The sequence below is a fragment of the Gymnoscopelus microlampas genome (genome assembly GCF_963454915.1).
Source record: "Gymnoscopelus microlampas genome assembly, chromosome: 19".
Classification (NCBI taxonomy): domain Eukaryota; kingdom Metazoa; phylum Chordata; class Actinopteri; order Myctophiformes; family Myctophidae; genus Gymnoscopelus; species Gymnoscopelus microlampas.
In genome coordinates this window covers 20,393,786-20,416,803 of record NC_139956.1, presented here as the reverse complement: position 1 = coordinate 20,416,803, position 23,018 = coordinate 20,393,786, and the positions used below count along the sequence as shown (strand labels likewise).

At 42.5% G+C, this 23,018-nt stretch overlaps 3 protein-coding genes across 6 annotated transcripts in view; 2 read left to right on the top strand and 1 right to left on the bottom strand.

Annotated features, from left to right (window-relative positions):
- Positions 1-3,311, top strand: part of acin1b (apoptotic chromatin condensation inducer 1b) — a 33,926-nt gene extending 30,615 nt beyond the window's left edge. For both annotated transcript variants that reach the window (XM_084043425.1, XM_084043424.1), the window contains exons 16-17: positions 640-737; positions 1,642-3,311. In XM_084043425.1, the coding sequence (XP_083899551.1) occupies positions 640-737; positions 1,642-1,995 (452 nt within the window). In that variant the 3' untranslated portion in view covers positions 1,996-3,311. The remainder of the gene's footprint in view (positions 1-639; positions 738-1,641) is intronic.
- Positions 3,312-3,723: 412 nt separating this feature from the next.
- On the bottom strand, positions 3,724-14,064 carry ajuba (ajuba LIM protein). Of its 3 annotated transcripts, none has more exons than XM_084043432.1 (9): positions 12,901-14,064; positions 10,897-12,449; positions 8,325-8,426; positions 7,710-7,777; positions 7,533-7,595; positions 6,939-7,069; positions 6,407-6,458; positions 5,594-5,662; positions 3,724-4,422 (listed from the first exon to the last, which is right to left on the bottom strand). In XM_084043432.1, the coding sequence occupies exons 2-9, from the start codon at positions 12,419-12,421 to the stop codon at positions 4,291-4,293; spliced, it is 2,142 nt and encodes a 713-aa protein (XP_083899558.1). In that variant the 5' UTR covers positions 12,422-12,449; positions 12,901-14,064; the 3' UTR covers positions 3,724-4,290. The 3 variants fall into 3 exon arrangements, with proteins under 3 accessions (XP_083899558.1, XP_083899557.1, XP_083899556.1); XM_084043431.1 differs by having other exon boundaries at positions 10,897-12,956; positions 13,441-14,064; XM_084043430.1 differs by having other exon boundaries at positions 10,897-14,064.
- A 3,057-nt stretch (positions 14,065-17,121) lies between these two features.
- mrpl52 (mitochondrial ribosomal protein L52) lies at positions 17,122-21,599 on the top strand. The gene is made up of 5 exons (XM_084043450.1): positions 17,122-17,158; positions 18,100-18,169; positions 18,303-18,370; positions 20,246-20,310; positions 21,308-21,599. Exons 1-5 carry the CDS (start codon positions 17,128-17,130, stop codon positions 21,446-21,448), a joined length of 375 nt encoding a protein of 124 aa, XP_083899576.1. The 5' UTR covers positions 17,122-17,127; the 3' UTR covers positions 21,449-21,599.
- Positions 21,600-23,018: the final 1,419 nt, after the last annotated feature.

Below are 23,018 nucleotides of genomic sequence, written 5' to 3'. Positions count from 1 at the left end.
AGCACGTTGGGCTTATAGATCTGCTATTGTTGCAGTGTTTGTCAACGGTGCACATCTAAGTATAAATCACCCCTAACATTGCTAGTGTCTACAACAACTAGAAAGACCTCTGTCGGTTATCTCTATTGTGCAGCTGATGTTCTTTGTCATTACCTATAGACGGAACAGTTTTGATTTGATGTACAGTGTATTTATAATTATATATTCCCTAGGGGTGTGCCGATATATCGTCCCGCGATATATCGCGATACGTTTTCGCGACGATATGTATCGTTTTGGGGAAAAAAAATATAGTTTTTGAATTTTTTTTTTTTTTTTTTACAATCATAATAATCAGGCATGCAAACGGCCCCGAAGTGAAAAGAGTGACAACATGTTTTTTTTTCGGGTCAGGTGTCATACTATTTGCATTCAAAACGGCTATTGTAGCTGAAAAGCTACAAGTTTGCATGTCTGAATAATGCAAAAACAGAATTATTTGTTTGCATTTTCTTTTTTTCTCCTCCATATATTTTCATAATAAAAAAAGTGCGTATCGTATCGAAATCGTATCGAAGTTGTGAGCCAAATATCGTATCGTATCGTTTCGTGAAATTAGTGTATCGGCACACCCCTAATATTCCCCTGTTAATGTTTCAGAGAAAGCAGATGAGCCTCCTGCCAAACTGCTAGACGACTTGTTCCTGAAGACCAAAGCAGCTCCATGCATATACTGGCTTCCCCTCACTGAGGAGCAGGTTAGCCACTCACTGCTCTCCACTCATTCACCTACTGTAGTAGAGCTGTCACTTTCACACCATTTTTTCCCAGATTTGAAGCAGAACTGTAGACAGATTTGAATTTAATTTTAAATTTCCACATCAAATATGGCCTTCAATTGCAAAACAATGAATAACCTTTGGCCTGTAACTATTTGGATTATGTCCTTTTACCATTTGCCATACATTTCCATCATTTCAAAAACATTTGGCTGAATATGCTTGTCAAATAAGGCATAATTATGCTGCTATTAATATTCTAACTAGCTAAACGTAAACGAACCCACCAAAATAAAAATAAAAACATATCGGAATAATTAGTAGGCTGCAACGTGGCAGTGGTAAATGTAATTATATAAGTAACTGGACAGGCAGGCTACAGATGATTCACCGGGATTATCAACTGTTTTTTTAGTCACTCTGGCATTTTGCATATTACTTTGTCGTAGTCATGGTCCCCTGTGCGGTCCATAAACCGAAGGTTATCCAAATTGCTCTCCGTAACGTGTTCTGTTGTGGCGATGTTTCTGGCATTGCGATTGGGCTCGTTAACCTTGCTTGGTTTATTGAGTATAGCATCCTCTGTTTTCTCCATTTCCAAGATTCTCCTTGTACATTATTTCCAAGTCATTTATCTTGTCCTACTTTTGTCAGTTTTTGAAAATGTAAATTTTATTATTGACTTAAAAAAAAATCTAATCCCATGTTTCCTTTATTCAAGTTTGGTAACTTTGGTCTTCTGCTAATTTGAAATTCATTTTGAAATCCAAATATAATACCTACCTCATACACACTCACTCATATGTCTCTCTTAAACACACACACCCCTACATCAGTAACTAAGATGCTGCTTTTCTTAGTCGTTCTCTCTCTCTCTTCCAAGGCGGCACAGAGGGTCCTAGACCGCGTTGAGCGGCAAAAGGAGCGAGAGCGGAGGCGCAAGGAGGCGGACGAGGAGGACAAGAAGCGACAAGAAGAGGAGAAGAAAGAGCGTCTCAAGGTCAGGGTGAAGGAGGAAGGAGGAGTAGCCGCCGCACCTTCAGCGACCGCCAGTGGGGCCGGGCGGGGAGGTGACAGGGACAGAGAAAAAGAGCGGGAGAGAGAGCGAGGCCGAGAGAGGGAGGGAGACAAGCGAAAGGAAGGATTCAGAGCCAGAGGACCATCGGACCAGAGGACCACCGCCGGCAGCGGACGACGCTCCCGTAGCCGCAGCAACGCCAGAGACAGACGCCGCTGACAGCCCACGATGGGACAGAGGATTGGGGGGAGGGAGATACAGATTTAGGGATGGGTTGAGGGTCAGGGGTGCACATAGCAGCAGGACGGATGGGTGGAGGGGGTTGTGTCGTGCTCTCGCTGTCTTAAGTTGACCGTTCCACTCGTCTCCATACCACGTCTCCCCTCTGTGCTCGGATTTCTTGCGTCACATTTGAAGTCAATGTTCTGTTCCCTGCACACCGTTAACACCTGTCCCAACACCATTTACACAGCTTGTAGTTTTGATCCGAGGGCTTTTACTTTTTTTAAAGTAACATTAAGGTTAGTCTAGCTCCATAGCTAGCTTCAACCTTTACAGTTATACCTCTTGTCTTCCAGAGGCACTGATTAATATAGTTCCCTTTACCAGGTCCAATAATGGGTTGCTAGTCAGGGGTGTTTGAATGCAAAGAATCCAGTAAGATGGCAGTGTGTCCCCCATTATCTCTATGATACTGTATGTAGTACTGCTAAGTGTCCCAGTCCAGCAGAAACAGATGTATAGAGGGCGTTGGTTAAGCTGGCTCCCTTTAGTCTTGGCCTCACTGAGGTTTGGAAGGGCCCGCCTCTTTATTTTAGTTCTGCGGGTGCACAGTTCCTTCCTCCACGGTGCCCTGTAATAATCCTCTCTCAAAATAGAATCTGACCCCTCAAAAATGTTCCACAATCAATTTTAGTAGTCTTTTCAATGCTAAGTTGTTGCCCCCCCTACTGATTTCTACAGACCTCTGTTGTGGAATTATGTGAAGGTTTGTTTTCTCAGATTTTTGTAAATTTAGTTTTAGTTAATTTTTCCTTTTTCATGGACGGTTGTGTTTGAAGCACATTAAGCATGTGTGTGAAGTCCCTCCACTATTGAATACAACTGCTACAGTCAGAACACTGTTAAGTCAAACTAGGAGACAAAAAAAAAAGTCTTGTTGATAATGAAGGACATAGTGTTGTGTGTGTGTGTTGATTATAGAAGTGGACATATTGTCTGTCTATTGCGGGTTCATGTTTGGGGAGGGGATAACATTCTGGACCATGGATATGTACTATGATCTGTAGAATGACAGGAAGCAAGTCTTCCCTGCACTGATTCCCTTTTCAGAAATGCCTACCCTGACCTCGCTCTCCTCGTCAATCAATATATTGAGGGCAGGGAAAATTTAAGAGTTTATCCTTTAAAAGAAAAAATAATTGTTAAATTTTTATTAGTGCTAAGTTTGATTTAAGTTGATATTTTTTAATTTTACTTTTATTCTCCTGTAATTGCTGGATGTAAAGCATAAAAATAAATTTAAACTTGAATGATCAATGCATCTGCTTGCCTTTCTCGCCCCATGTATGAGGTTGGAATCCAGAGCAGCTCAATGAAAGTTACGGATATTTACTACCTTTGCAATACTATTGCAAAGGTAGTGTATGTGGTTAAAACTATATTCTGATTATTTCTATTGAGTCTTTGCTCACTAAATGCTCAGTAACGGGTCTCCTGCTCTTTATTGAACAGAAAATACCTTTCGGTCACACCGCACTTTTACCTCTGGGGCGGAATCCACACATCTGCAGATTCCGCCCCAGAGGTAAAATAAGTGCTCCAATTTTGTCTATGCTAAAGTCTTAGTAGTCACCCCTTGTGGGGTTTTATTATCTAGTTAAATGTGGCTGGACTTCAGTTGAATGCCGCCTAGGTCCACACTTGCATCTAAAGTAGGCAGTACACTTTGAACACGCAAAAATGAAAATATTTAATTACACCAGAGCGAAATACAGGAATGTTTCTCATTGTACTTGTTCACTTGACAAATCTCATACAATAAACAAAAGTCAATTTTAAGTGCAAATTGTTTGCTAGCAATATTAAATATACAAAACTGTTAAGCAAATTCCCTTGTTCTTCTACAGCAAACAGTAGCCATGGGGGTAAAAAGCAGTAGTTTGTTTTCTTTCCCGTTCCCTCATAACTATGGTACAGTGATGGTACAAAACTAAGATACAGCAGGAAGTACATCTGATTAAGGAACTGATCCAAGGTGAGTCAAGTCATACATACTGTACATAAAAACATCAGCAGAGTCATGTATCAGTTAATTTCTGAAGAGATTTAGAAACGAGAACCGTCCACAATGACCTTGAAACAAAAACGTGTATCTTGTGTGTGAGTGATTCAAAGAATGTGGGAAGAGATAATGGTGTCGAGTTTGCACGCAGCTGCATCCAGTTCCTCAATGTATTGAGAGGGGGAATGTTATGAGGGGTGCACACGATTCGTGTGACCGGAATGAGTTCCTCAGTGTGTGTTGTGAGCAGGAACGTTATGAGGGGTGCACACTCTATTCATATGACAGGAATGGCAGAGGAGATGAGTGTCCAGGGGAAAGCACTGGGAGCCTTGCTTATCTGACAGCTGTTTCCCACACTCCTGTGGATGATGGGTGAGAGAAAAGAAAGAGATAAGACATCCATTATTACACACTACATGGCAATGGTCTAATAATTACCTGTATGTAGGATAACACCTCAACTGCCCACTTGGAAACATCTTTAGCAAATGCCACAGGTTGATGGAAGAATGTGTACATGCTACCTGCTTTTCTAAATAGTCACATCCATGATGTTTCAAAAGGAGCTTAAGTGTGTTACTTTTTGACGCCTTAAAACGGGCAAGTTAAACTCCATCCTTTGGAGTCACCTGTTCTGTTCCATCAGGATTCATATACTTAAGTAACATACCCATATTGGTCTGAAATACTGCAATCACTGCAACATACCAGGTACACAGTCAACACCACCATTGTGGGTGATGATACTGTACCGTCACTTATGTGTGATGGTATCATTGATTTTATGGCATTGCAAAGTGTTAAAAATGTACCACAATATATTCGATGAATCTAAAGGGTCCAGGTTATCTGATCATATTGGAGATTCTGTTAAAAGTGATTATTATGGTGTGGCCCTGCAGCAGTCTATAAGAGTCGGTCGGTCTGGAGCTAATCTTGCAAACCGCTGGACTGATTACTGCCGAATTTCTCATGTACACTGCCAGTAGGCCAAAGAGGTACCTCCTCTAATTTTCACGTTTTATACCTTTTGAAATATTTAACTTTATAAGGCAATGGGGCTCTGATCAGGCTGAACACCTTGCCCACATTGTGAGTCATACGTCATAGATGACTGACGCGACAGGCTGAAGTCCGAGGTCCACATTGGAGCCACGCTATCCCAACATCCATGATTCGATTATTATTTATTTATTTTGAAAGAGCATGGCGTGCAAAAATATTACATACGAATTTTAACAGTCACATAGTATTAACTTTGTAAAGTATTTTGGACATTCAAGGCATCACAACTGAATTCAGCATCTGCAATTTTACATAACTGTGAAGCCCAATTCATGCTCTGGCCAGAAGAATGTTGTGCAACGTGTTGTTTGACACTTTTCACAAATCATCATGGCTAATTTATACTTCATATGTTACAATGGACACATTATGAGCTTATAGATTTTTGACGAATGTTCGCTTATTTATGCGTAATATGACATGCCCAGGTTAAATGTTACAAGATGAGCCAAAGGCCATACTGACCTCACAGTGGTAGCACTCAAAGTGATAGTCTTTGTTCATAGACACCACCCTGAGGATCTCCTCGCTGCCCTGTGATGTAAAATAGAAGCAGTGGAGAAATCAGAGAAGTCAGCAGACACTGGAGGTACAAAGACATGGGTCAACTACTATTTACACTTGATTATGTGAATATGTTTATCCTTCATGGAGTACCACTTGGGTGGGGTTAAACACTATAAATGTTGATCGTTGTCACAGAATGTAGCTTATACAACACTGACTTACTAGCAACTTACTAGCAGTCATTGCATTGTCCCACTTGGCAAACCCCACCCATTTGGCTCTTAGGTAGGCTAACAAACCATGAGCAGTATTAGCAAACACTATTTGACAAAGGTCTCAGAGAGTACGAGCCAAACACCACAGCCAAAAAACACATTGTTGGTTAATTTGGTCAGCCCTCGACATGCATCCACTGAATCTGTATGCATGCATGTAGTGACGGCAATGTACAGAGTTCTCCAAAACATGCACCAACTGTCAAGTCAAAATGACAGCAAAAATAAAGGATTCTGGTTAAATTCTGGTTTCTTGTAAAGTGCCTTTCAACAGCTAGGGAAAGTAATCCAACTCCTCCATATCTACCTATCGTTGTTGTTGCTTTCCCAGTATTATTCAGATCTTATTACAGTAAATGGCTAATATGTGGTAAAATGTTGCATTGTATAATTGAGTATGTTTGGTTAAACATTGCAATCATTTATTAAGTTAAATCACCCACCACCGAGAAGAAGTTTGATGGCTACACTTAAAAAAAAACCTTGGCACACTTACCTCAGTAGGTAAGATGGGTTGTAAACATGCAGCGCACTTTGGAGCAAAAGTCCTGTGAAAACGATAAAAGAAACCAAGAGCACTAATTTAGTTATAGCAATTTGTGTAAGAGAACAGTGATGAGGAAAGGACATTATGTGTGTACTGTGACATTCCTGCAGGAAATAAAATTATATGTGGTATTTCCCCTCCTTGTCACCATTAACATTAACCACTTAAACCCTATATACTTTGTTGACCGGCGTCCCCCAGGGGTCTGTACTAGGCCCCCTACTTTTATACCTCTACACCAAATCTTGCTGCCGAAAATAGCTGTATAGTCTACAATTCTACAAATAGTCTACAAGCTTGCAACACGTTCTGAGCATGTAGGTTGGCTATCTTTTTGCCTAATGTTCACCCTTGAGGGTTCATGTGGTTAAACACCTATAATGGGACAGATATGCGTTAGTGGTCACGTGAAGCATAACGTTCCTAGGTAACACTAGAATGTCTGTTTGTAAAGTGCTTAAAGACATGTGGCGTCTCTCACTTGTTGTAGTCGGCCACGCAGTAGATGTTGCTGTGGTGGTCCACTGTGAAGGGCACTCCATCAAGAGCCTTGGAACAAACCACGCAGCGGAAACAGCCAGGGTGATAGGAGTTCCCCATAGCCTGAAGGATCTGACCACGCAGCCCAATGCACAAAACAATGCTCTGTTAACAATGAGCCTTGAGGTACCATGTGCCAAACACATACATAATCTAAAAAACAATTATACACATCTTGTACAAGTGTACCCGTTTAGATGTATTCATGTATACACACATTTAGGCAAAAATATGTCTACACATAACCACTTAAACCCTATAAACAGTACATACTTCAGTTTACCGGGGTCCCCCAGGGGTCTATGTTTGGTCACCTAATTTTTTGCCTCTACACTAAATCTTTTTGCCAGAAATAGCTGAGTGAGCTACAAGCCCGCAACACATCACAATGTAACTCGTCGTGAGCTTGTAGATCTGCTATTTTCACCAAATGTTTGCCTATTATCACATGCCCAGAATAGACACTACGATTCATGTGGTTAACATAGCCACACACACACACACACACACACACACACACACACACACCTCTCACCTGTTCTAAAATAAGGTGGCCACACACACTACACTTCTCGGCAGCCGCCTGGAATCCCGAGAACTGCAACAGGAAGTAGAATTGTTACCAAACAGTTCATTTCGTTTCAAATGTTTTGGAAACTCTGATTATGAAATGATGTTGTGCATCTGCAACAGAGACACATCATCATCTTACCATGTAATCCTCTTTACAGTACACAGAGCCATTGACATTGTAGAAGTCCTTGTTCCTCAGGGTGCGACCTGGCATGGGAGGAAGCAAACCGAGACATTGAGTGTTTGCAGACGATCCCAAAACGCTGCCCACCGACTGAGTCAAGCTGACCCATGATGGGCGATTTCCACCAGTCAAGATAACAAAAAAAAGGAGTGCATTTTAATCGTAAACAGTCATGACAAAGGCATGATTTGCCATGACAGAAGGCCGACATAAGCTACCTGTTCAAGGGCACTTCAGGTCTGGGTGTGCAACAGTTAGACCCTAGCGTTAGACCCTATTCAGAGGTTAACATTAGGCGAAAATAGCAGATCTACAGGCTCACAACGCGCTGCAACACGACACATTGTGAGCTTGTAGATCTGCTATGTAGATCAGCAAATAAGCTTGTAGATCAGCAGTAGGTTTTAAGTGTTAATCAGACACATTTTTCATGTTGCTATATAAAAACATTGCGGGTTCAAGATTCTAACAATCAAAAAAGGAATCGATAGAATAATCGCTAAGAAAATCATGTATATATTTGCAGCTCTATTCGGGTCATAGCATAGCTTTCCAAGAGCCAGGACTCACCACAGGACACGCAGGTGAAGCAGCGAGTGTGATAGAGGCTGTCCAGGGCCTGACAGGCGTTATCTGCCCCATACACGCCTTTGCCGCACTTCACACAGGTTCCTGTCAGCACAGCGGGACACAAACACAAGGCGGTTTAGTCGAGGCCGATCACTCACCGGCTCCTTAACGCCTCACTTAACGAGGCATTCCTACAAGATGTGTCTGAAATCCAACTCCTAAGTGTCAACACTTGTAAATCCTCTGCTTCGCACAACCTAGGGGATTTTCACACTGTTAAACCCTGTTACTCACACTGGACTGTTTACTCATCCACCCTGGGTAAAAGGGGGAAATCCACCTAAATTGACCTGAAATTGTTATTCTGTATATTTTTCTTAAATCAATTATTATAATTGTTATTTGTTATTGTTACTTATTATGTAGGTTCATGCATGGGACTAACAATCAAATTAACTCTCAGTGCATTGTGAGATTTAATGTTGCCTTTTTGTTTGCATCTTTTCAAAATTCATGTTCAGAGCCTTAAGCTAAAAAGTCACAATCTGGAAGAATTTCTCTTTTAAAGTTAGGAAACATGAACAGGACATTGGACAGGCTAAAACAGCATGTCCTTCTCCCAAGAGGTCACTAAAGCAAATCACTGGCACTGCAGTCAATGAAATTAAATAATAAAGTGAAAGTGTTCCACAGGAACACTTTTACTTTATTATTTCATTATTCTCTATTAATACCTGTGTGTGGTTCAGGTTGTCTAATGACCTGAGAGAAGTTGTAAGAATATTAAGATCAACCATTCTCGTCTTTGTTTACTTTCTTTTTGTCTTTTTCTTTAGTTAGGGGTGTGTATTATTATGTTATTTAGGATATGTATAAAAGTCATAAAAACAATTTAGAAAAAGAAAATCAAGTGTGTGGCTGCTCAGTGGTTTGAGCAAATACCTAATGACTTCACAAGCGTGAGTCAGTGCTTCAGGAACTTGTGGCTCCATGTTCAAACACTGGGCTGTCCTTCCTCAATCCAAATGAAATAACACATAGGACTTATCAACCAGACTGTTTTTCTTTGCCAACTCTGCAGTGCTACAGCTTGAGGTGAGCGCATGCAAGTGTGCAGACCCGAGTGTCTTTCTTCGCAGCTCAGAGCTTCTCAAGCCTGTCTAAATGCCTGATTTATGATTGCATGCCGAGTTGCACACAGAAAATAGCTTAATCTACAAAATAGCAAATCTACAAGCTCACAACACGTCACCATGCAATGCATTGTGAGCTTGCAGATCTGTCATTTTCGGCGCGTGACACCGGCGTGCAACTAAGTATAAATCAGGCTTAATGGCGCTGAGGAGTACAGTATTGTATATCCCCCAGGGGCACACATACCTGAGCAGAAAAACAGGCTATAGCACACCGCCCCTGCACACGCCAAGGCAACATTACACACACAGCAGCACACGCATGACTCACACCCACAGACACACACATACTGCGTTATTATGGCCTCAAGTCAAGGGAGTGCGTGTGTGTGTGTGTCAGTGTGTGTGTGTGTGGGGGGGGGGGCACACTTACACACCCTGCCACAGAAAAAACAACAAGGCAAACCATGGCCGCACTAGTATACTGGAAGTCTTCGACACACACACACACACACACACACACTCCCTGATGCCCTCTGTGACTCACACTAATGGCTGGAGTCACGTTTATATGGAACATGTAATTTGTGTCTCAACAGACTGCGCTCTGCTGTGTGTATGGACTTGCTAGATGATATTAGCCCTCTCAGACATTAGCCTGTTCTTTGCACGTAAATGATATATGCTTCAGGTGTATGCATGCATGTGCCAACATGTACATTTGCACTGCTGGTGCTTTTCTTCCAATTAATTTTGTGTATATGCATGTACTTTACTCAGAATGTCAGCGGTGGCAAATTAAACTTGTTCACCATTTCCTTCTATTTGTGTCCTCCTCTGTTGTTGAGGCTTTTCTGGACGGCCAAACACATGGCCTTGTCTGGAGTGTTCTCTGGTGGCCAATGTTTTTCCTCCTTTTCATGCACATATCCTGCATATCTCTGTAGGTTTATAGGCACCCACCTTCCTCCCATCCATCAATAACCATCCATCTATCCATGCACCCGCCCAACTCAACTTTAAGAGACACTGGGCAGTGGGGAAGATGATTATCACAGGCAGATTGAGAGAACGGGCTGGGGGAAACCAGGAGATGAGTGGACTAATAAGCATATGCACTTATTAATCAGGAATGTAATTTATTAATCAGGAATGTAATTAGCTAAATTTTCATTTACTTTGGACCTACAACTCCCATTCAATACAAACAGGAGATTGGAGTTCATACCCCATCAAAGTCAGTTCTATGCTAAGGTGTAATCTTCCTTCCTCTCACATCACTTTCCTGACTCGTTTACCTTTTATAGTGTGAGAATACTGTTTGAAATATAAGGATTCTAGTGTTTACAGTTTAGGCATTTAGCAGACGCTCTTAATCCAGGGCGATTTACAGTAATCAAAGACACAAGATAATACATCATAATACATCTGTGTCTCACCAAAGAACTCCTGTCGGTTCTCTGTAGTCTCTCTGCCCGTGCAGACTCCTGGTTCGTCCTTGGTTTTGGCCACTCCTCCTGCTGAAGCAGTGATGAGTGTTGTCGTAGTAGTAGGTTTGGAGAGAGTGGAGGCCATGATCTGAGCAGATTGCTCTTTCAGCATCAGGCCCCCTAGGAGCCCCTCCCCTTCCAGCGCTGCATCTCTCAGTAAGAGTCGGGTCAGCTCCTCCTGGTACCTGGTTCCTGGAAGGTCCGAATAGCGAGCCCGCTCTCCTGCCTGGCCTGGCTCCTCCCCCCTGGCCCCTGCCCGCTGATCCTCCCACCAATCAGGGCTAGCCCGGTAGCACACGGATGCTGGACTTCCTACCGCGGGCGGATATGAGTGCCGACTGTCGTGGGTGCCCGGCGGCGCCCCTCCCTCCAGGTAATGAGTCCAGGCCTCAGTGGAGGGCACCCCGGGCCTCCCTGGCCCTCCGTACCCAGTAGCAGAGCCCCCTGCCTGCAGGGAGGGGAATTGCTGTTCCCGTGGGAGGCACCCCGAGGCCGAATAGCGGCTGTCGTAACCCAGGCTAATGCCACTGGTTCGGTTGCTGCTGCAGCGGCTCCCCATGGGGCTTCCACCTCCGCCCCCACTGGCAGTGCTGGAGGCGAAGCTGGACCGGGGACTGACCAGCACCGACTCCTGAAGACTGAAGGAAGAGCAGGGGCTCAGGGTCGGCCCCGGGGGGTAGAAGAAGCCTCCTCCTCCTGCGGTCACATCTGAAGGCCTGTGTGGCGGGTGGGACAGAGATGCCGGCCTGGGGGTCTCCCACAGTTCGCTGCCCGTGCTCAGACGTTTGTAGAATAGCGCCTCCTGGAGGGACAGGCGTTTGTGCCTCTCCGGCTCAGGGAGGTACACAGCCTCGGCCGGGCTGCCCACACTGGCCCTCGGTGCAGAGCTGTAGCCCGGGTTGGTGGCGTACGGCGGGGGTCCCGAGAGAGGCGGAGGCTGGGAGAGGAGCTGTTGCCGCCGGACCAGCTGCTGGAGCTCCAGAGAGTAGCGTCGCTGGTTCAGAGAGGCCTTGGACCCGAATGCCCCCGACGGGTCACAGTCCCCCTCCCCCAGGTAACAGGATGCACGTTGCTGAGGGGAGCGCCGTCTCAGCGGGGCTAATGTGGAGGGGTGGAGGGGCTGCTCGGTGTCCGGCGGCACAGCGCCCACTGTAGAGGAAACTGGAGGTGGAGGAGGAAGAAGTTGGGTGGAGGACACTCCCATCCCTCCTCCTCCTCTCCCACTAGGTGGAACACATGCCTCGGTTGTGGTCGTGGAGGCAAGCGAGAACTGGCCAGATCTTGAGGGTGAGGCAGTTGCAGTGCTGGGTGCCAGCGGCAGACCACTGCCGCCCCCAGAGACGCCAACATTGCCATTGCTGTTGTTGGCGTTGTTGGTCAAGTCATTTTTCTTCTTCGAGCTGTTGAATTTCACACTACCTGAGTCGGTTAACTTCAACTTCTCCAACAACTTGCTTATAGCCTGCTTATCCATGGCGACGCTGGTTTGGGTTTCTGCCTGTCTAAACGAAGTCAAGTTTTAGCTTTGGAGGATTCTGACAACTAACCCATTAAGTTAAGACATTAATTACTCAATAAATATCATCTGAGCAGGTGTACAGTAGGACAGTAATGTTCACTACAGCTGTTGAAATGACAGCAATCAGACTTATGTGGTATTTGGGCTGTATCTCAAATCAAATGTTGAAATTAACAGGGAGAGCTACACAGACCTCTATGTACACAATAAATACAGAAGAGATAAATAAAATGTTTAAGACATTTTAGGGTGGTAGCATGACTTGAAGGTTCTCAGAGGCATCTTGTGTGTCCGACTGTGGCAAATCCATAGGGACAGGTAGGCATTAGAAACCCCATTGGATTATTGCACTAATAACTACTACTTCGGCAATCCAACAAAGCAGTGATGACAATAAATAGAAGAACACATCCAGGGCACTTTAAGTGACCTACTATGGTCGTAGATGGTCTCCATTTGCGTCCCTCGTGTCTCTCCACACCTGCGTTGTCTGTGTTGGGGAAGTGATCATAATAGTTAGAAACCTCAGGCCCGGTAAACTTTATCACATTTAACAGCCGTCTTTCATAAATGACTAGTTTCAAATGCTACTTTTGCCAAGCTTTCCCTTCTCTCTCTCTTTTTTATTTTATTTTTTACAATGGCTGAGAGTGGTGTGGCATCGTACACCTTATAGAATGAGTGTCTTCTTATCGGACTGAGAGGGGCTCGCAATGGAGGAACCAGATCTAACTAGTGTGAATATCAAACACATTTAGGTTTGGTAGTCGGAACGTCCGATAAATAAAATTGGCTTATATCACTAACATACTGTGACCCGGCTCCCAACAGACGAATGCTGGGTCAAAATAAAACAATCAAAGTATAGTTTTAAGCCTACATTGTCTGCTAAAGTAAATCCCATCAAGTATGCTTTGAGACACAGACTGTGTAACTTGTAGCGGTCTCCGAAATAACATGATCCATGATTTTACCTTTCTGGTAAAAAAAAAAATAGGCTGTAATAGTCCCGTCCTTGTGCAGTTTGTGCGGTTCTTTAATGGGCTTGTTATCAAGTGCGATAGAAGGAGGAATCTCTCAACACAATGTGGACAACAGAGGCTTATTGGTGGTACAATGCATCGTGGATCCAGTTAGAGATAAGGGAAAGAATCCGTTTCTGCAGGGATAATATTCGACTCATCCGAGTTATGCCATTCATCTCTCGATGAAAGAGTGCTCACTGCTCAGCGAAGGGGGGAAAAAAAGTCCACGGGGCTTTTATCTCACGTCCACAATGAAGAAGAAAACACATCCGTCCTCCGCTCTTCTTCTTTTCATTGCCGTGTTCATGAGAAAAGAAAGAATTCTCTCCTCTACGGAAAAGTTTGTTCATGAACGCATGAATGGAAGCGGATCGCAGTTACATCGTATCAAACCCGGTGCCAGGGCTTCAAACGGACGCGGATTGGAAGTAAATAAATAAAAACCCGTCCAGTCCAGGAGCGGAACACGGTCGACACACAACTAGGTTTCTTTCTTTCTTCTTCCCCTAAATTACTTACTTACCTCCCCCTCTCTTGTCTTTATCAGTCAGCGGTGGCTCGTTTCCCCCACCACTAGGCAGGGCGCCGGGACACCTTTCCGTCCGCCAGCAAATCACTTGATTTCGTCATTCATACGCAAAACTCCTCTCTGATGGATGGATGTCCTGCTCCACTGAGAGCCCTGGAAACCCCAATGCACACTTAAGAATAAGAAGATATATGAGAGATAAGAAGGGATGCATGCTATGTTTCCATTTTTGCAGTGGTGTAAAGTAACTAAGTAGTAACATGTACTTACCCCACGAGGGGGACTGTTACTCCAGTACTACTAGCGTTGTTTAGACAACAGCAGCACTAGCACTACTTAAGTACAATTTTGAGTTGTTTCTACTTTAGTGGAGTATTTCCAATTTTCAGTACTTTTACTTCTACTCCACCACAACATCTCAGAGGAAAATATTATACTTTTACTCCACTACAATTATTTGAAAACTTTAGTTACTAGTTACTTTGTAGATTTTGATTATTATTACAAAAGATACATTAACCACTTCAGCTCTGTATACATTTCGGCCATTTGAAAATAGCTGACCTACAAGCTCACAATGTGTTGCGCAGTGTGTGCTTGTAGACCTGCTATTTTCAAAATATTTTTATACATTTGAAAACTTGTGAAATGGGACATTCTGCATAATGAGTAGGCCTACTTTCTACTTTTGATACCAACACTTTTGTACTTTTACTCAAGTAAATTGTTATTACTGGATTTTTACTTGTAACAGAGTTGCAGTATTGATACCTTTAATAATTAAGTAAACCACTACATTTTTGTACTAATGTACGTGTGCCATTCACTGTAACTAAACCTCATTAACAAAGACTTAAATAACCACTGTAATACATACTACTAATATAATATATATACTAATCAATATTAGAAAACACAATCTCAACAATCATTTAAAATGATTCGGCCCCAGAAGTTGTGAAACATATCTTTCACAATGCGTTGTATTTATTATTTACCTTCAATAAATAGAGACTCTCCAACTAGGACAGGTTATCTTGGATAACTTGTTACACAACTAGCGTTGTTTAGACAACAGCAGCACTACTTTGTTGTACCACCAGCCTGTGGAATGTGGCGGAGGGACACCACCGCCGTGTGGTTCGGTCGGCGGCCGGGGTGAATTTTTTCGGCGTGTATGCGTTCTCCAAGGACGATACAAAGTAAACATTCCGCTACTATTTCAGGCCCTGGCCCGGCCTTTTTCTAGTCAAGCCCCGATTCCACTTAGTTTTGTGGCAGTTAACGGAGGGCCATGTGGGCTACCTGATAAAAGTTGCCCTATAATGTTGTTTAGCATGACTTTGTTTGGATAGTGCTTGTCGTTTTTTGTCTGCCCCGGAGCTGCAGCCATGGAGCGGAGCCCCCTCAGGGTTGCCAAGTACGCCTATTATAAGCGACTTTGGGCTTCTTTTTCTGTTGATTGTATATTGGTGGTTGTGTTTTTTTTTGGCTTGCTTCCAATTCCAATAATTATTATTAAACCCGTGGTTCTCAAGTATGTTCATGAAAATGTTTTCTTCCCAGGGAGTAAATATATATAGTAAATATTCCACATTTTGTTTTAAATAGCAGATCTACACGCTCGTATCGCGACATGTTGTGAGCTTGTAGATCTGCTATTTTCTAAATAGCCGTCAGTTTAAAATGCTCATGTGGCCTAAGTTGCTTCTTCCTAGACCTGGTTGCTTGTTTCTCTCGCAAAACATGGCAACGCGGAGCCCCCTCCCTCCTTTGGCCCTTGCGGTTGACTGGAGTTCCTGCCTCGCAGACTCGCGCGTTCATCTCGGCTCCTCTGAGGCTGCGAGTGAGAACTTGTCTGAAAAAGCCAACAGAGGAATTCTTCACGGCTTAGTGCCGTGGCACACATGATGATATACAAAACACACACACATTTTATACACACTCATCATCTCTGTTGAATTGAAAGAGAGAGAGAGAGAGAGAGAGAGAGAGACGGAGTCATATAATCGATTATAATTAAGAGCCTAATTGAGATTCTCTCTTTGAGCTCGTGTTGCGCGCCCGTGTGAGGGAGAGAATTCCCAAGCTTCAGTGGCGCGGACGTTTACTAAATAAACAATAGGCTATATACGAGTCTACCATTTACACTACAAAAGAATAAAGATACAAAACAGATAATTTTAAGTTTGTACAACAATATGTCATCTATTGCATTGGTACTCAAAGTGGAGTCCGGGAACCTCCAGGGGTCCTTGGGGGTACTTGGGGCCGGGGGTCCCCAGCAAAATTAGTTAACACAATCATTTTAACCACTTTAACCACACATGTGCCCCATGAGTTTGTAGATCTGACATTTTTGAAAAATCATCAACATATGCAAATCTTTGAATATATTCTTCTGGAGGTCCCTGGCACAAGAGATGGGGGTCCGCAGCCGAATACATATCAATTTGGGGGTCCTTGACTTGAAAAAGTTTGAGAACCATAGTCTATTGACCTCTTGAGGTGGGTTGAAGTTGCTACGCGGGACTGTGTATGCGCTATATCGTTTCTGTCATGATAATAATAATTAGGTTGTGATGTCTCAAGTCAATGATCCCTAGAAAGTGATACACAAATAAAACGGTTATGAGTGAAAACTAATTTAGCGAGTGAACAGAGACCCCAAGTGTTTTCTAAAGAAAACTACAGGTTTATGAAACCTGGCTGTTTTATCTCCTGGGTTGCAGTGGTGTAAATTAAGTAACTAAGTACATTTGCTCAAGACTTGAGTAAATGTACTTGAGTCTCAAGTACTGTACTTATAAGTACAATTTTGAAGTACTTTTACTTTACTGGAGTATTTCCAATTTTCAAAACTTTTACTCTACAGAGGCAAATATTACTTTTACTCCACTACAATTAAAAACGTTAGTGACTAAAAGTACAATATTTGCCTCTGAGATGTAGTGGAGTAGAAGTAAAAGTATTGAAAATACTCCAATAAAGTTTTTAAAAAATACCTCAAAATTGTACTTGAGTAAATGTACATAGTTACTTTACACCACTGCACCAGTATAGCTTGCGCACCATCTAGCGGTGAATAAACGTTAGGTGAAGACAACATGGCGGCGCCCATGAAGACGTGCTCTTCAGGTGAGAGGTTATTTACCATTTCACTTGTAATGTGGCCCTAGTAGAGCTACACAATGTTCTACGTTGCTGTGGCTGGCTGTTGAGTTCAACTACTGACTGATGTAATCATCTCTCTGTCTTTACTATATCAGTAAACGGTGTACTTAGCAGCACTGCTAAGTTAGCAGTGCTGCTGGCTAGCTTTATGCTCCACTGTACAGTCCATTTAAAAAGCTACATCTCTAAATACTTTGTCAAGGGTAACCCACACACTCTATTCTGAGCACAATGTATAGCCTTGGAGCAATTTTCATTTGCAACAATTTCCTTACAGCTGAATATAACTACCAATTGTTGGCGTATGTAGTACATACTTTTAGCCTATCAAGATAGTAATGTGGTGAAGAGCAGTGGTGAAAGAAGTACTCACATTTCTTAAGTAAAAGTATCAATACTGCAATGTAGAAATAGTCGTCTGAAATACTGTTACAATGTTAAAAGTACAAAAGTATTGGTATCAAAAAGTACTTATAGTACCAAAAGTATAAAGTACTCATTATGCAGAATGTCCCATTTCACATGTATAAAATTACTTTAAAATGTGTAAAAAAATCTTTTTGAAAGCATTGTGAGCTTGTAGATCGTCTATTTTCAAATGGCTGAAATGTATATGGGCTGAATTATGTATGTTTTGTGATAATAATCCAACTCTACAAAGTAACTAGTAACTAAAGTTTTCAAATAATTGTAGTGGAGTAAAAGTATAATATTTGCCTCTGAGATGTATAGTAAAAGTACTGAAAATTGGAAATATTAACTCCCATAAAGTTAAAAATATCTCAAAATTGTACTTAAGTACAGTACTTGAGTAAACGTACTTAGTTACTTTACACCACTGCAAGATAGTAATATGGTGAAGAGCACATTTCGAATTGTAAAGTGATGAAATCCCCTCCTTTCAGCTTTGAGGCTCTGTAGCAGGTCCATCAGCACAACATGTGCAGTACAGGCTGGAACGAAATGGAGAAAGGAGTAAGTTCACTTGTTAACACAATGTCTATACACAGATTGTTGTCTTATCTGTTAAACATGTTTGCATGTAGTTGGGTTACATGATTTCAATATTCCGACCTAAACATTTAACTGGCTTGTTTATTGTTTACAGACATGGACTAGCTCTAAATGGTTCCCGGTATGGACCTCTGACAGATCTTCCTGATTGGTCATTTGCAGGTATTTTTCCCCATATGCATGTTAGGCTTGTAAGTACGGTGCTACATTAACACCATTTGCAGGCCATGCCTATTTTGTTCTAGTGGCATCCATTGAACCGCTCCTGGCAAGCAATGTGACTTGGTCAAGACCAACGGTCAGTGTTCCTTAGTGCCAATCAGTTTTCATTTCCAAACATTTTTTTTTAATTTTCTTCTGTTTTTTTTATCCATTTTTGGAAAAAAGGAATTTGGCCTTGGCTGGCTTAAAAAAAATCTTTTCATATTCAAAAAAGAAGAGAGGTGATGCGGAAACAAAAGTTCCTATATAAAAAAACATCGGTATTTAAAAAATGTAACTACAAGCATATCATTAATTCATCAATTAATCATTGATTAATTATGGAGAGGACTTGGCCTCCCTCCCTGCTCTGTTTTGAGTGTCTTGCATCCCTCCTGCCTCCCTCCGAGTGTCGTATACCCCCAGGGGGCGCCTGGCCCTTTGGGCAGTTGCAGAAGCCACGATTTTGCAGGCAGAGGAAGGCTGAGTGCAGGCAGGTGGCTGAGGGTGGAGCCCTCTGTCCAGCACAGCTGGTACTAAGTTTGTTTATATCACCAGGGATGCACAGTCCCTGGGCCACGTGGTGGGTGTAGTAGAGGGCTTAAGAGTAGCCTGGCATAGGCTCATAGGGAGCGAGTATGAGAAATCAGAAAATGATTTTGATGCTTTTCACTGTATGGACAGCAGTTGAAACGCAGTCACTGATTGGCCCCATCATTTTCTGATTTCTCATACTCGCTCCCTATGGGCCGAAGTCCAGACTGATACCGGGGAGGAACGTGAGAGTGAATCCACGTTATCAGTCTGGCCAATGCCAGGCTAACCTAAGAGTGGGTGAGCAGGGACGTACGGGGTGCAGCGTGCCACCTTCACCCTGAGCTCTTACAGGCGGACCCAGAGCCCGTCGCCAACACACCACCACAGAGAAATTGCGCCCGCCGTGGGCACAGATAAGACACAGGAGGGGGTCCCTACGAGGGGAATCCCTGGCCCCGAGCAACTTACCGTTTGCTGAGTTGGGTCCTTTGGGCAGACTGAGCGGACCCCACCAGTTTACCTCTTAACGGTTCCACGCTGTTGAACAGATCAACAGCGTGGAACCGTTAAGAGGTAAACTGGTGGGGTCCCCACTATTTAAAAGTGCTTTTCAGCTTGCCTTCACAGTACTTGTCCAATATCTGTCTCATTAATTAATTAATTGATTAATGAATGGTACATTTTTAGTTCCAATGGCTTTTATTTTGCTATCAGAACTTTTACTTCTGCATTACCTCTCTTCCTTTTTCAACATGAAAAAGTAAAACTGGACATCAACCAAAGCCAAATCATTTTTTTTCTCTTTTGGAAATCAAAAATTGATAACACCCTCAAATTCTCACTTTTTTTTACGAACTGCTTTTTCCATTTTTGTTTAGAAACTAAAAAGGATTGGCAGGTAGGTACACTGACCAGCAATATCAGACTGGTTACTGACCTAAGGGGAAACATATTACCTTTTTATTTTTGCTTGGGATTCTAGGGGGAATGCCGTTGCATGGATTTGATGTGGGTGTGTGAAATAGGGACTCATGAGTTAGTTTGTAATTTGAGGTCATCACCTGGGCAGTGTTTGTCACTGATGCTTTATGGAAATAGCCCCACATTTCCAGAACTCTAAACCACAATGATATAATGGTTTTAGTTGACATACTTTTAAGATCTTACAAATCTTACTATTTTTCAATCTTGCAGATTTAGAAATAACAGAAACCTATTAAAAAAAAAAGTAATCATATCCATCTCATGATGATTATGTTTGTGGGTGATCGTTTTCTGCTTGTTTCTCTAAACATACAGATGGGAGACCAGCACCTCCAATGAAGGGACAACAGAGAAGAAGACAAGAGAGTGAGGAGTTATCAGTGAGTGGTGGCCTTTTGTCTTTTAACCACATGAACCCTAGCGTGGGGAAAACATCTACAAGGTCACAACGCATTATGACCTTGTGTAGATCGTCTGTTTTCGGCCAAGAGATTTGGTGTAGAGGCACAAAAGTTAAAGCCAGAGTTAATGTGGCATCATGGGTGCCGTCTGGGGATTATGGCCAGTTAAAATGCTCCCCCACCCATGGCACGATTCAGCCTACACATCTGTGTATTGGCCGCTCTGAGCACTGTTTCTCTCTAACGGCTCTGTGACAGTGAGAATAGCCCTTTCAAACTGACTGAGCGCCACAACAACACCAGGTGAAACTAATCAACAACTGATTGATGTGTAGGCAACAGAACAATAGCAGAGAAGACAACTACCCGTTTTGCATAGAGACACTTGCATCAACTCCGTCATGTAGCTGCTACACATACAGAGATAACAGAGAAGAGAGTAGTTGAAAAATGAATGAGCCAAAGCAAGGGATTTTTTTCAACATCAAATTATTAGTTTCATGGCGGTGTGTCTGGGGGTTTAAAGAACATTCTTGGGATTTGACACCTTTAGGTAGGTTACCACATCTCCGAAAGTGTAAAGGTTAGCCTATTGAAATGTAAATTGTTGAACAGTTCAAGTTTCTCTCTGTGCGACACTACATTAAGTTAACCAGGGATCTCACCCATGTTTAGGCTATACACGCACCATTGCAAAGTGATGATGTTATGTTGTTTAGACTAAAAAGGAGTGCTTGAGCTGTTAAGCAAATAAAGGTATCTTTATAACTCTGCACTCCTACAGGTGAAAAATCTCCATCTTTTTAACTCTGCACAACTATTTTATAAACAGGCAATGTTTCATGGAGTTCTAACTAGTAGATTTTCCCTTAAATAGACAGTAAAATATTTGTTTTAAAATCGTGACAGCCCTACCCACGTCGTTTATCAATCCTGCGGCTCTGTGTGGCATTTAGTCATTCTGTCTGTCTTTCAGAGACGTATAGTGATGCTGAGCACAGAAATGGATAGAGGGATTGAGGCATGTGCCAAAAGACAAGAAGAGGCCAAACGAATGGAGGAGCGCAAGAAGTCTCTTCTACTCAAACCTAAAGGAAGTCTATTGCTGAAGAAGTAGTCTGTCTATTATGAACACATTGTGATGGTTATTATGAACAGATAACAGATATCTCGCTAATTGTTGGTATACTTTCCCTGGTTCTGTTTTTTGTTGTTGTGTGTGTATATATAATGTTTGTGAAATAATTAAATTAAGTATTATACTTTAATGGTTGTCTTTTATTATGTCTTTACTTAATGTCTCTGTTCTGCCACTAGAATGCAGCATTTCACCATTTCAAAGGAATGTAAGTCTTCCGCCATTTTGTCTAGTGGTGGACTCAGAGAGGAGTATTGTGGAGGCTGGCAGAGGAAGGGAGGGGTTGACAAAAATAATGAATCACTGATTCAAGCAGTTTTGTGTGAGTGAATAGGAGGGCGAATGCACACCTTGGTGTTCTGTTCTTGGTGACTTAAAATGCTTAACTAGGATTTTAGGATGACTGACCACACGTCACCGCACCTCAGTCAAGCACTGTTAAAAATCGATTGTGTCAAGATTATATTAAAAATTATTGAAGGCAAAAACAGTGGATACATCTTAATATGGTGATCATTTTTTACTGTATAGAACACATGAAGGAGTAGCAAGTAACTTTTAGGGGGTGTTGTTTTAGTTCGAAAAACAAAAATTTGAGACTGAGCAAGACCTGCAAAATGCAGTGTAAAAGAAAAGCTCTACTTGATGTTAATGGCAAAACTCGGCATTAAGGACTACATTTTTGGAGGGTATGCACTGAAAAAAATAACTGGTTTATAAAATGTGCGTCCTGCCTGGAAAGATGATTAAGTGAATGTTGCCATGGTGAGGGAGGATTAATATCTGAAGTGATCCCACAGGCATGTCCCTATGTCAGCACGTGGTAGGCTACTGTATTCTACTCATCTAGGATCGTGGACCATGGTCTACAGACGGTCTCTGTCAAAGACAAGACGGGTCCACGGTCAACTCTGAACTGAACAGTGCCAAACTGATCCCCAGGTATTTCAAGTGTGGAGTTGTGGTTTATTGTTTAGTGGCTGTAATGATTTTACTTTAACAGAACTTACAGTGTACAGAATTTATTCTGGTCCCAGGTGGAGGTTGCTTTTACTGCTTCACCCAGCAGATGACTGCTCAGATGTCTCAGATGATCACACACGTACGTGTGTGTGTGTGTGGGGAGAGGGTCAAACCAGGCGACTTCACAATTATCAGGCAACCTCTCCCACTCAGCTATACGGCCTCCCCCAGTACAATAGTGTGTAGGGCTGAGATCATTGACCAGGTCCTGGCCCCTAGTCACTCAGTGTTAAAATCACACCGTATTTTACTGTGTTCTGTATGTAGAGAGGCTAGTGTGATCAACTGGTGTTTAGGGGACTTTTGATCTTTGTGCCTAATGCATTTATGTTGTAGAGAAACATTATGCAGACTTAGTTTTAGCCGTAAAGCAGCTGGACCTTTGTTAAGTCAGCACTAATTAAAGTGTTACACTTAGAAACAGACTATTTAGAAAGTGAGGTAAGGCTCTGTGCTGTTCCCCCTTTCTCTGTACTTTTTCACCATTTCTCTCCCCGTCCGTCCCTGTCTTTCACGTCTTTCTCCA